Raw genomic sequence first — 12,935 nt, 5'->3', positions numbered from 1 at the left:
GAACTAAGCAACAATGCAAACATGAAAAAACATTTTAATTTGAAATGCATTGTGTGAATTTCTTTTCCTACAGCAGATTTATGTTCCTAATTCTAGTTTACTAGAGTTATTACTAAGTTATGTTGTATTACCTGAATCTACATCTATTGCAGTGAAGTAAGTGGCTGAGGCACAAATTGAGACTGAGAAAGGATCATCTCTGATTTAAACTTTTGCCACAGACAAGTCACATGTGGATAAACAAGAGTTAATGGAATATAATTCATAGGGAAAACCAAATGCTGAATTTGTATTTCTCCAAAGACTGTGAATGTTGCAGTCCCAATCCCACTGAAAACTAAATTAAACACCTTTATGCACACTAGCAGGTATGTTTGGTCTAGGCACTCAGACATCAGCCTGGTCTTTCTAATAGACTTGAGCGCTTCTGCCCCAGATGTTAAACTGCTCTTGAGGCAGGACAGTGGAGATCCTGTGGGAAATCAGATGGAAGATTTGCTGATGACCTATCTTTTCTAACATTTTTGTGGAATTGGGCCTTTGGGCTACAGTTTCTTCACTGACTATTTTCCCTGCAAACTCTTGACCTCTATATTTTCTCTTCCTGTGGTTCTCCTGTTTGGACAAAATCAGATGACCGATGTCTCCTGGTTTGCTGACAACCCCTAGGAGGTATACCTGTAAAATGCCACAGACCACCGAATGTTCCCTGTGAGGATGACACTACCTGGCAAAGATGGATGGTTTCCTTGTGAGCTGCTGATGAGAAGTGCTTCAGAGTAGGTACTGACCCATCTTCTTAGGATTCGAGGCGTGTGTCTGAATTTCTTGGGACAAAAATCATATTCAGTAAGTTGGTGTTCTCATCCGGATGCACGGCCAAGTCATTTATTTTCTGCATTTTTTCAATACACACTTCTCGACTTTGCAGTGTCTGCACATGGAATCGTTTCAGAAGTGTAACCAAGATGACTTTCATCATCACCATGGCGATGTACTTTCCCACACAGCTACGGGGCCCAAAACCAAATGGCTGAAAATACCTGTAAGGAACCTATGAAAACGATCAGACAATTAGCCAGAGTATTGAAGGCTAGCATCATGCAATCTCTGTTTGATTCACTCTGAAAACACTGGTCAGTCAGAATGCTCTGTTTTGGGGCCTCAGTCATACTGCTCCTTCACTGAGACGAATGACTGTAACTCAGATAAGCACCTTTCTCCATCCAGTTTGATTCACTCCCTCTGATATAAACCCAACCTTGCACAGTAACCAGTTCCTCTTTTCACTTAAATGTGCTGGGATAAAGCAATATAGATCATTTTTATTACAGCCAGTGTTACACAACTAGCTCTCTGGGCTGGCCACAGCTTTACCAGTATTCTGAAAATCATCAAGGCAAAGACCATTTTTGTGCAATGCCACATAATCTGATGACAAGGGACAAATTTAGGCAAAAATGTAGATTCCTGACCTATTAGTGCCAAGCATCTAAATATTTTTAGTTATGCAAAAAATTAATGGGGGCCACATCTGTTTGTCTAGTCCACATCTGAACTTACATAGTGCCTGTTGCATAGTAGATTCTCAATAAGTTTTGCTTACCAACTGTCAACATGACAAGGGTCGCTCATATAGAAACAATTAGAGAACTGGATTAATTAAAATCATTTTTCAATACCATATGCAAATGAAAAAGAAGGCACTGAGGGTATTATCTGGAGAACAGGTTATAAGCATCGTTGCCTCAAATTTGACATAATGGAAGCAGAATCTACAGGATACTTCAATGATAGAAAAAGAAAAAGCCAAAGCTCTGCTAATAGCTAAGTCCTATTTAGAATGGGAATTAGTGCTTGTCGGATCATTGGGTGAACCGAGGGCAGACTGCAAAACCCAAATCTTTTGGTTTCATTTGATTTCCACCTGAAGCAGAAGTGGACTTTCCCTTTGCTTAGATAGTGTAATCGCTGAAGCTACCTGATGACAAAGTTATAACTTTAAATGGAAAAGTAGGTTGGTTGACTTAATCAAAATTCACCTCATTTTAGTCAAATTAAGGGCCTGACTTTTTTACATTTTGACCTCTTATCTTGCCACCATGTAGATAAACCCTAGAGCTGAAGACCCAGCATCCTCGGCTTGAGGACGAACATGGTAGCTATGTTCCAAGCTGGGGAAACATGTGTTCCTGGTGAGGTTGTGGAGAGGAACAAGTAAATAGAATGAAATGTACATGATGTAAGCACAGAGCCAGAGAGGATTTAACAGCTGACATTTTTCAAGAGTGGAACATTCAGTTTTAAGGAAGGGCTCTTACGTTCTTCTCAAAGTTTTCAAGAGTAAATTCATTGGGCTTAGGGAAAAACTCGAGCCTATGCATTCTTCCAATATTCAGGATAATGTTGGTCCCCTTTTTCACTGGGTAGCCATCGATGACATCATCCTGTAAGGCTTTGCGCATGACCAAGTCCACAACAGGCTGGTACCGCATGCTCTCATAAATAGCGTTTTCCACCACTTTTAATTTTTGAATATCATCAATCCTTATGTCTCTTTCACCTGTGGGAGCAGATAAACAAGGACAAGGAGGTAATGTTAGTTTCAACATGTGATGGGCATTAAAACTATAGTTTCCACAGAACGATTTGCTCTTGGTTTGAAAAAATTTTATATCCATAATTCTAAGGCAAAGCAGCAACCCGGGCCAAATATGTTATGTTTGTCTCACAGAGTATTTTCTAAACATTCATATTTGATGTTTAGATTATCTTAAAAGCTAGCGAATTTTATAGAAAAGCCTGGATTTTTAGAGAAAAACAGAAAACTCAGCAACAGTGGGTTCACATCCCCACCTGACAACAATGCGCTGGAGTTGAGTGGCCAATGAGCCCGTTAGAGGGGCAGTTCCTCTGCAGTCTCGTGTAGACCCACCCAATCTGCTTCCAGCGTTTATGTGCCTGGCCTCTGAGGTCTTGGAGTTTTGTCCCCTACTCTAAATTCTAGGAGACATTCTCTCTTTTTCTCGTCAAAGTGAGAGAGTGAATTTCAATGCATTTTCTCCTCTGGTTACCTGTGCAGTCATCTGCCCAGGACACATCACTAATGGCCCCTCCCCCCCTCTCATCAAGAACAACCTGTTGCAGTAGAGTGGCAAGAAGCCCCTCTCTCCCTACCACAACATTATGGGTGCCTCAGATCAGCCTTCAATGTGCTGGGGGTTGAAGGACACCCCCACTGTCTCAGATTGGCCTGATATTGGTTAGAGGCAAAGCACCCTCAAGCGGGATACCACTTTTGCAGAATCAAAACAGCCCAGGATCCCGAGGCAGCCCTGTACTCGGGAATGTACAACTATACATTCAGGAAAGGTCTCACTTGGTCAAAAACTCTAACAGCCCTGCCCCTCACATACTGACCTTTGTACACTCGAGGGTCTAATAGGGTGTATTTATCTGGGGTGAGGAGGTAGAAGGGAAGATGACGGAGAAGGTAACCAAAAGGGTTCCCTGGGAAGTCATCACCATGTGTAGCTAGAGGGAGGATGGACACATGGGTAGATGGTTCTGTGGCTTTTATATCTTTGCAGAGGCCTATTGATGTGTCAGGGAGACATCCTGGGGCACAAACACTTTTCACCTCTAAAGAAATTGTATTAAAGGCTTGTGGTCTCAAGAGTAATCCCCACCCTGTTCCCTGAACTCCATCATTCTATGGCCCTCTCTTCATTCCACTGAGTTTGCTCGTTGAGTTCTCCTACCAGCCGGTGAGCCCCATGAGTACAGCTATGGCACTGGCTTGTTCACCACTGTGCCCCTACAGCTGGCACAGTACCTGTAATGTGATGCCGGCACTCAAGGGAACATTCTGGTCTTTGGAGCCCAGATGTTATTCCAAGCTCCTTGCTGGCTGCCTTGCCAGGCCTTTTCCCACCTACAGCTACACATCTGTAGATCCCTTTCATGTATTTAACTCTTCTATGAAATTTCCCCTTCTTGTCAACTATTTCAAGCAGCACTCAAATGGTTTTAAAAAGATGGTGCCTTTCTACCACCAAATAACTCCTTTCACAGGGATTGTGTAAGGTCAAAAGAGAAAAGTCTACATCATTACTGACACTTCATCAACTATGTCAGAAGTGTGTCCCTAAAAAGATTACCCATGTGGACAACATTCCAAATAAGGAATTCTGTTTTCTCTAAGAAAGCAATTATGACTTATGAATATGCCAGTGTTTCTATGGAAGAGTGGTAATGTCAGGAGCCGTGGGCAGGATGATGCTGGGGCAGAGCAAAGAAAGGAAGAAGAAGTGTTAGGAAATGCTGAGCGGGAACCTGGGGCCTGCGCTGCAGAGGAGACGGAGAGGGTCAGGGGAAGAAGAGGCCAGCATCCTGGATCAGGGCATGAGAAAAGCTTATCACTCTCCCGCTTTGGCCATCACCCTCTCCTCCTCCTTCTGCCACCAACTGGAAGTTCATTTGTGAATGGACTGCTTGAAACCCAGAAACACTGCTTTAAATGATAGCCATTTCCCTGGGTGAGCCAACAAAAGCCTTTGTCACTGAGAAGGTCGGCAAAACATTGTGTACGAGCCCATGATTTTTCAACACAGACATATACAACTGTGTGTGTGTGTGTGTTTATGTGCACATAAAAAAAAGACCTTGAAGAATACACGGCAAACTGCTAACAGTGGTTCTCCCTATGGAATGGGAACGAGGCTGGGGAGCAGAGCGGAAGGAAATGGGGGTGTCACTTTCTACTTTATACATCTCTCTATTATTGAATTGTTTCAATGAGCATGCATTATTTTCATAATTAAATAAAACACAGAAGGAACCATATTTTTAACATACCTGGCATAATGAAAGTGAGACAAAATGACTTGCTTTATTGTTCTCTGGGTGGATTATAATCGGATTATAATCCACCCAGAGAACAATAAAGATGTTGTTTGACATCAGATTCTTAGAATATAAGAAGCTGATATTCAGAAGGAAATTTTTTCTAAGCTCTCTTGTTTATTTGATAGATTCTTACCAACAACAGTCTGGATTTCCTTCATTATTGCCTCTTCAACCTTAGGGTGCTCTGCAATGAGAAATAGCAGGAACAACACAGAGACAGACATGGTGTCTGGTGCTGCAATCAGCATTTCCAGTATGCACTGGTTCACATTCTCTCTTGTCAGGTCACCACGTTTCTGAATAATTGAAAGAGGAGAGAAAAATTGGGAAAGTAAATCAAAATGTCACAAAAAGAGGGGAGGACACACTCAAGGATCAACAACCTCACCAAAATGAAATCATAGAAATTACACGTCTCTGTAATTAACTGTGAACAGTTTTCATAATCTTCAGCTGAAAACTGAACGATAACCAATTATGTATGTATATATAGTGTCTTTGGACTCTCCCATTTTCATCTTTTGTATTGTGCAGACACAGAGTCACTTCAGTCTTAAAGATCAGTCTTACCAGAATGCCTAAGGAGTAGAGCTATTTGGGTTGAGTGGTATAGAAGTACTGAAGCAAATACTTAAAAGCCGACACATGCAACAATTCCTACAGGAAATCTTTACACATCTATACACAAACAGTCATAAACATATGTTGTGTGGAAATTATGGTTAGTCCAGGTCAGTACCTCGGCAAAAATCAACTCAGTGGCAAAATCCATACAGTCTTCCAGTTTGTCTGCTGTGGAAATCCTGTGTCTTTTTTCTTCTGTCAGAACGTCTATGGCATCTTTCAAATCCTTGCTGGAAAAAAAAAGTGAAAATATAACCTATCTGTACTCAGTTAAGACATCTAGAAAAATGGATTAATTTGCCATTTGTTTAAATAAAATGATCTGCTTTGATGCCATTAGTGCTCATGAATAACTGAATTTATACTTAATTATTCAGAAACAGCCTTAAATTACATATATGTTATACTTCATGTTAAGGAACCAGACAGAGTTAGCTAAGATTTCTAGGTACTGGTAAAAAAATCAAAGCTATAACCTCTAGTTAAGGGTTAAAAACTGGTACCAAAAGCTAAATCCAATCATGTTTTCTGAGTTTTGATTTGGCCAGCACAGTGTTTAAGTTAAAAAGCCAAAACCAAAATCAGTGAATGTCTGTAGTGGGGGCATGCACTTTCCAGTTTGCCATGGGCGCCTCCGTTTCCTGTTGTCTTATAGCCACCCAGCCCACTTTTATTTGCCTGGCCCTCAAGACTATATTGAGTTTGAGATTTCTGTTCTATAGAATAAACTCAAATGATTATTATTCTTGATATTTATTCTCATACCTTGCAGTTCCTGTCACATAGTAAACACTAAGTAAATATTTGTTGAATGAATGAATGGATGAATAAATAAGTCTGTGCATTTTGACAGTGGAAGGAAGAGTACCTTGGACAGAAGGTCAGATTCTACTCCAGGATGTTCTCTTTCTACATAACCTACTTTAAGTCTCTGAGCCTTATGTCTGTTTTAAAGTGAAGGGATCAGACTAGAAGAACAATAGGGTGACCTTGAGATCTAAATTCTATTATTATTGCCTTTGTGCTTAAGTATATGTGTTCCTGGGTAAGTGTATTGTTCCCCAATATCAGGGAACAATATTCTGTATTACATTAAATATAATGCAAACACCCATTTTAAGGTATTCTTTGGCTGCAAAGCCTTACACTTGCTAAAATAAAAAGTAGAAAACAATACTGCTGTAATATTGGGAGTTAAAAAGCAAAAATGTAAAATTGAATAAATAGGGATGGGATTAGATATTCTAGAATCCTTTCTATAAATATATATTTTTAAGTATTGGCATGATAAATAAAGACAAATATTGAATGATCTCACTTACATGTGGAATTTCATGAAAGAAGGAAAAAAAGGAAGGAAGGAAGGAAGGAAGGAAGGAAGGAAGGAAGGAAGGAAGGAAGGAAGGAAAGAAAGAAAGAAAGAAAGAAAGAAAGAAAGAAAGAAAGAAAGAAAACCTAAGCTCATATATAAAGAAAACCTAAGCTCATATATATAGAAAACAGATTGGTGGTTGCCAGAGGTGGGGGTGGGGGATGGGGTGGGCGAAATGGGTGAAGGGGGTCAAAAGGTACAAACTTCCAGTTATAAAATAAATAAGTCATGGGGATATAATCTACAACATGGTGACTACAAATAATATTGTATTGTATATTTGAAAGTTGCCAAGAGAGTAGATCCTAAAAGTTCTCAAGAAAAAAAAAAAATTATAACTATGTATGGTGACAGATGTTAACTAGACTTATTGCAGTAATCATTTTGCAATATATACAAATATTGAATCACTAAGTTGTACGTCATATAGGATCTTATTAACCTATACCCTCACTCTGGAAGGCAAGTTCTATTTTACTTAAAATAACTTCCCAAGGTCATTAGTTACTAAGTAGTAGAGATAGGATACAAACCATGTCTGTCTGTCTCTAGCTCCCATGGGATTTTCACTAATGGTTGGAGGTGGCAGTGTTTAGTGGCTGGCTACTTACCCTCAAAAAACCCCTTGACTAACTAAGGCCATTGGGCATTTGTCCAGTTTTCAGCTAGACAAGTCTAAGACCAAAGCAAAGCAATTTAATGACAGTTTCAGAATCCCTCAAAGACACAAGATATGTAATTTTAAAAAATCACATATTTTATTGAAGTTCATTATATATATTATGAAAAAAATTCTTTTGAGATGACTGTCAATTCCTACAAGTGAACTTCATTCAGAAGCAACACAACTATAAAATAATCCTGTGTTTCCATTTTTCCAGACATGCAAAGAGAATTTTGACAGATAATAATGATAGGTTTAGCCAACCCTTCTGTTCAACTCAAAACACACTGCAATGTTTTAGTTCTGGATGTGGAGCTCTCAGACCACCCACTTGGCCCCCTGGCTAAGAAGCTGCCCTGGCCAAAAGCTTCCCTTACTCTTTGGTCTAGCCACATTCAGACAAATTGATGTAGAAAGTGTTTCATTAGCAACTTAATCTCCTTTGTGGTCTTGGGAGAGCAGCAAACTTGTTGAAGAGGCCAACAATAGCAAAGACACAATGAAAAAACAATCCAATCTCTCAGATAAATTTTCCAAACTTGTGTTACTTACACAGACTTTTCATATTTTTTGTATAGCCAAGAAATCTTAAAGAAAATGTCCGGTTTGAAAAGGAGAGCTTGCCAAGCATCAAAATAACCCTGGATTTTAACTACGATGGCATTTTCTGGAAGAAAAAACAAAAAAAGAGCAGAACAATTGAGTAAAAACGTGAACCCAAGAAGAGTACTGTGAGCAGAAGAGATTCCTTGTAGGTTCTCCTACCAGTCTGGGGTTCCAAGCTAGGCAAAGTTCCACCTTCAGTGGGCGTTTTACCCGTGTTAATGCTGCTAGACAAATCAACACTAATTTATTCCGCTGGATATTTAAATCAGCGAGTTGACCAGAGATTTGTCAGTTTTCAAGTTTGTGATAGAGACACAGCCTAGAATCTCACACGTCCCTCTTTGAGCCTCCACTTCCTTCCTATTTTTCTGGACATTGGGGAATAAGAGGGGCACTAGTAATTATGGCTGAGATGGCCTCAATTCTGGCACCTGGGAGAGCAAAAAACCGTGCTACTCTCCTGTTAGGCAGCCAACAGCCACATTTTAACTTCATTTGGTATTGGGTAAGCAGAGCCACGAAGTGGATAATGTACTTGAATTATGTACCTAATTAACAGCTTCTAAGTGTGTTCTTACCTCATAGTGCTTTTTTTGTATTTTTTTCATAACACTCATCACCTAGCTTTCATGCTTATTTATATTCGGTCCAGAATGTAGTCCTCTTAGTATCGTCAGTGTTTTGCCTTGTGCCTCATTGATAGTCTGCTCTTAATAAATGTTCTTTAATTCAATTGAATACTGGGGGAAAGAAAACCCCTGATTTTTCCAAATTATATACAAGGGAAGGGAATAGACATTAATTTTCAACGGCTAAATACCAGCCACCGCGCAAGATGCTTTACCAAAGAGACTTCATTTAATCCTTATAACTTTGCTAGGGGAGTGATAGTATCATCATTTGGCAGATGAAGTACTGCAGTTCATAGAAGCTGAGAAACTTGCCCAACGCCACACAGCCAGCCGGCCCAAAGGCTGGAGCCCAGTTCTATCCGACGTCAGGGCAATGTCCTTTCCTCTTCATGGCACTGGGTCCCTTAGACAAGTAGAGTTTAGAAAGGACTGGGAGAGGAGAAGGGAAATAAAATGAACCCTGCATGGCATATGCAAGTTCTTAGCACCACCGTCTGTATCCATAAGTTAACAGAAATATTTACAATTTCCTTTACAGCATCCTTCCTAATAATCAAGGCTAGTAGGGAACTAAGGAGCAGGGACCTATAAAATATGTTCTTGCCTAACCTGAGGAGAGGTGTGTATAAAACAGGCAAACTGAGATTGGAGTCCCTGCCTGAAGGGGATCAGGCAAGAGGGTGTGACTAAAAACCTCAGTGAATAGGGACTCCCACCTGAATGGCAGTCAGAGGAAAATAGCTTCTTGAGTGAGTCGTCTTGCCAAGTTGTTAAAAATGCTAAATGACAACTCTATGTAAAGAAACTTTATACTGCTTGGTACATGGTAGGTACTCAATTAATGGTAGCTATCATCATTGTTTCCAGCAGCAGCAAGCAGTGCCATTACCATGGTAGAGAGTCAAAGTTTGCATACTTGCAAGCTTTGAGGGCAGAGTGTGATGTATACTTGTATTTATATATATGTATGTATGTGTGTGTATATGTACATATATGTATATACATATCATGCAAAGAAGAGAGGTTAGAAATGGTTAAATACATTAGTTTGGTGTAGGATATATTAATGACCAAATGAACTGATCACATTTGTTGTTTTGACTTTGGGTAGAGTCCTATTTCCTAGTGCAACGAGGAGACATATAAAAGAAATCGAAGATGGTCCCTACTTTACAGAAATTTATATCTCATAAGCGAACAAGGCAGACACACTAGGAAAAAAAAATCTTAGGAAATTTTAGAGATGTTTAAACAGGAACTATGTAGAAAACAGCATGCCATTACTTGAGTCTGCTATTGCTCTCCTGCCCTTGTTCAGTAAAGGGCAAGAATGTCAAGTCAGGAGTATGAAAATTTCAGTACCGTCCAAAGGGATCCTCAGGAAGAGCATGTTAGAGGCATCCAGCATGACGCGCCGCATCAGGGTCAACACGTCGACAAAGCCCGACTCATTTTTGACCTCCTCCAGCCTGTCCAGATGCCTTACGACGGATTCAGTACAAATTGTCACCATGTGCACGAGGCCAGGGCCTGTCAAAGCTGAAGGGAATGCATCAGAGAGTGAGCCTCTGCGAATTCCAGGGGTCTCTCTCTCTTTCTCTCTCTCTCTCTCTCAGGTAATTTTGGTTTTTGATGTTTGGAGCTTAATTTCTTATTCAGTAACTAGGTGGAAGTTTTCATATTTTTTTTATACTTTTCTGTATTCCCCTAATTTTCTCCAAGAATGTATCACCTTTATTGCTTAAAATGAACGAATGAATGACTGACTGAATGAATGAATCTTATTTTGAATAAACTACTATAAAGTAAACTTTTCTTCATGCTATGGAAAATCAGACTGCAAGTGAAACATTTGGTGCTGGGGCCATAAACCACAAATCAATGTTTTTTCATATATATCGTTTATATTTCCCTCTAAAGAAGGTATGGATTTAGCCAGGGTGATATTTATTTTATGTTTCAAAAGGTGGCAGGATATTACTACAGAACTGGTGAAATTGGTGCTTAACTATTTGATCTAAGGTGCTTCCTTTTAAATTGTTGTTTATATGTTTAAAATGCTAGTCCTATAAATTACCAAAAGTGCCCTTCTCTTAATTTTGGTTTCTCTTCAATCTACTTTGAGATTTGTTTTACTCAACCAGTATCATAACAGCTAAGCAATTCTTTGTTTAGCAGTTTTCCGCAGTGGACTGGGGATTCTTTAAGGGCTGTGGCAACCTCCTATTAGCATTGTACTTCAAGCCCACAGTGCATGGTGGCCGTCAAAACATTTGTCAAATAGAGGAATGAATGAATGGATGGGTGAATGAATGAATGAATGAATGGAAACAGGTCTGGTGAACTAGCTCTGCTCTCGCCCTTTGCTCTGCTCCTGACCATCTGAGCAGCTAGTGGATCCTGGTGGTAGAGGATCTATCGTGGGAGTTTAACTCTTAGAGTCCCCCTTTCTTTGTTCTAAGTTTCTTTCAGCATTCTTTAAAAGGAATCTCTCTTTTGTATGTCTTTGACTACTCAGACTTGCTGTTGCTGTTAAAGTCAGAGTCCTTGAAATGCAATGAAAAACCCTGAGGAATTTTGTAGGCATAATTCTATCTTTAAAAACAAACAAACAAACAAAAAACAGCTGCAGAATCTCCTGAAGGTAGACTTTGCAAATTAAGAAAGAAGGCCTGGTGAGTGGTCCTAGACTCTTAAGATTTCTACTTATATGAAAAAAGAAAGGTTCTGACTGTAGGAAGGATTTGGCAGATATGAAAAGCCAGGATGTTATTCCCTGGGTGACTATCACATCCACAAGTGAGACAAACGATTCTTTAATGACTCAGCCCTTCGTGTGGAAGGGTTAGCTTTGAATATCACTGGTGGATTTCTTCCAGGCTGATGTATGATTATGTCTAGGCTGATGTATGATTATGTCCAGGAGCTTGATGCCACATTCCAAACACATAAACAAAATGTAATAATATCATTGCTTATAGGTAGTGGTATGATGTAGATATGATTTTAATTTTTACAATGTGCTTAAAAGTACTGAATCTTATCTAGTTTTAAAAAATTGAGCAAGTAACCATTAATACAGACAACTCCCTTGGCAGTTTCAGGAAACACAAGCTATTTCTTGCCCCTCCCATTTCATTCCCTACCTCCCCCCTCCCCCATAGGCCATTGCCTAAGCTGAACTTACCGTATTTTGCTGTGTATAACGCACACTTTTTTGCCCAAATTTGTGAGGGAAAAATAAGGATGTGCATTATATGAGGGTAATACTAATTCCGTATTTATATAAATGTTTTTAATTATTTATGCTTATGAGTTGAAAGTGTAACTCTAGAAATCAATAACGATATCCGTATGCAAAATAATACCCTGGAATATGACCATCACTTTTGTTGAACTTAGGATGAACTTGCAACTACAAAGAGTTCTTGGCCTCCTATAATGTGTAAATCTGGTAAATGTGTTACTGGTACATAAAATTTCTTATACCTTGTATCTGTTCTTATGTTTCATAATTATTTGTTACATAAAATGATTATAATATTTTAAAAAATAAATGCTAAAATTCTTTTATAATCCAAAAACCAAGTACCTAAAGGTAAACAAATAAAAATTTGAATTAAAAAATTAAAAAGAAAGATTTTTTTCCCTGAAAATTTGGGCCTAAAACATGGGTGAACATTATATACAGGAGAGCATTATACACGGCAAAATACGTAACTATTTCTCCATAGACCCACCCAATGAGTCACTGTCTTCATTAATGTTACTACTTTAGATACCAAAACCTATCCCAAACTTTCTATTCTAACAGGAAAACCAACAAGAAGCCTAACTCTAAAAGGAGATTCATTAAGAAATGCTTGGGGCTCTCACTGATTATTAAAAATGTCACACACAACAATGAATTTTCAATAAGCAATTAACCCTCTACTTTTGAGATTTAATTTAGATCAAGTTTTATAATGTTTTCATTAGAAAGATCTGATCTTTCATATATAGGGTTAATCTTTAAAAAGTCACAAAGATTACTTGATTAATTTCCAAGCACTGTAGATTCTACTCTTTTAAAATCTCTTATATTGGTGCCCTCCCCTCCATCAACCCTGTGTCATGGCAGTACTTCTTA

At 39.0% G+C, this 12,935-nt stretch overlaps 1 protein-coding gene across 1 annotated transcript in view; it reads right to left on the bottom strand.

Moving 5' to 3' along the window:
* Positions 1–597: 597 nt before the first annotated feature.
* Positions 598–12,935, bottom strand: part of LOC117023688 (aromatase) — a 33,586-nt gene continuing 21,248 nt past the window's right edge. Inside the window, exons 4-9 of the mRNA XM_033108760.1 lie at positions 10,169–10,345; positions 8,121–8,235; positions 5,648–5,762; positions 5,042–5,204; positions 2,322–2,563; positions 598–1,054 (exon numbers count right to left, since the gene is read on the bottom strand). Coding sequence (XP_032964651.1) covers positions 800–1,054; positions 2,322–2,563; positions 5,042–5,204; positions 5,648–5,762; positions 8,121–8,235; positions 10,169–10,345 — 1,067 coding nt within the window. The 3' untranslated portion in view covers positions 598–799. The remainder of the gene's footprint in view (positions 1,055–2,321; positions 2,564–5,041; positions 5,205–5,647; positions 5,763–8,120; positions 8,236–10,168; positions 10,346–12,935) is intronic.

Source organism: Rhinolophus ferrumequinum, chromosome 6 (genome assembly GCF_004115265.2).
Source record: "Rhinolophus ferrumequinum isolate MPI-CBG mRhiFer1 chromosome 6, mRhiFer1_v1.p, whole genome shotgun sequence".
Lineage (NCBI taxonomy): Eukaryota > Metazoa > Chordata > Mammalia > Chiroptera > Rhinolophidae > Rhinolophus > Rhinolophus ferrumequinum.
Note: the sequence above shows the minus strand (reverse complement) of the source record. Positions and strands in the feature narration are given on the sequence as shown.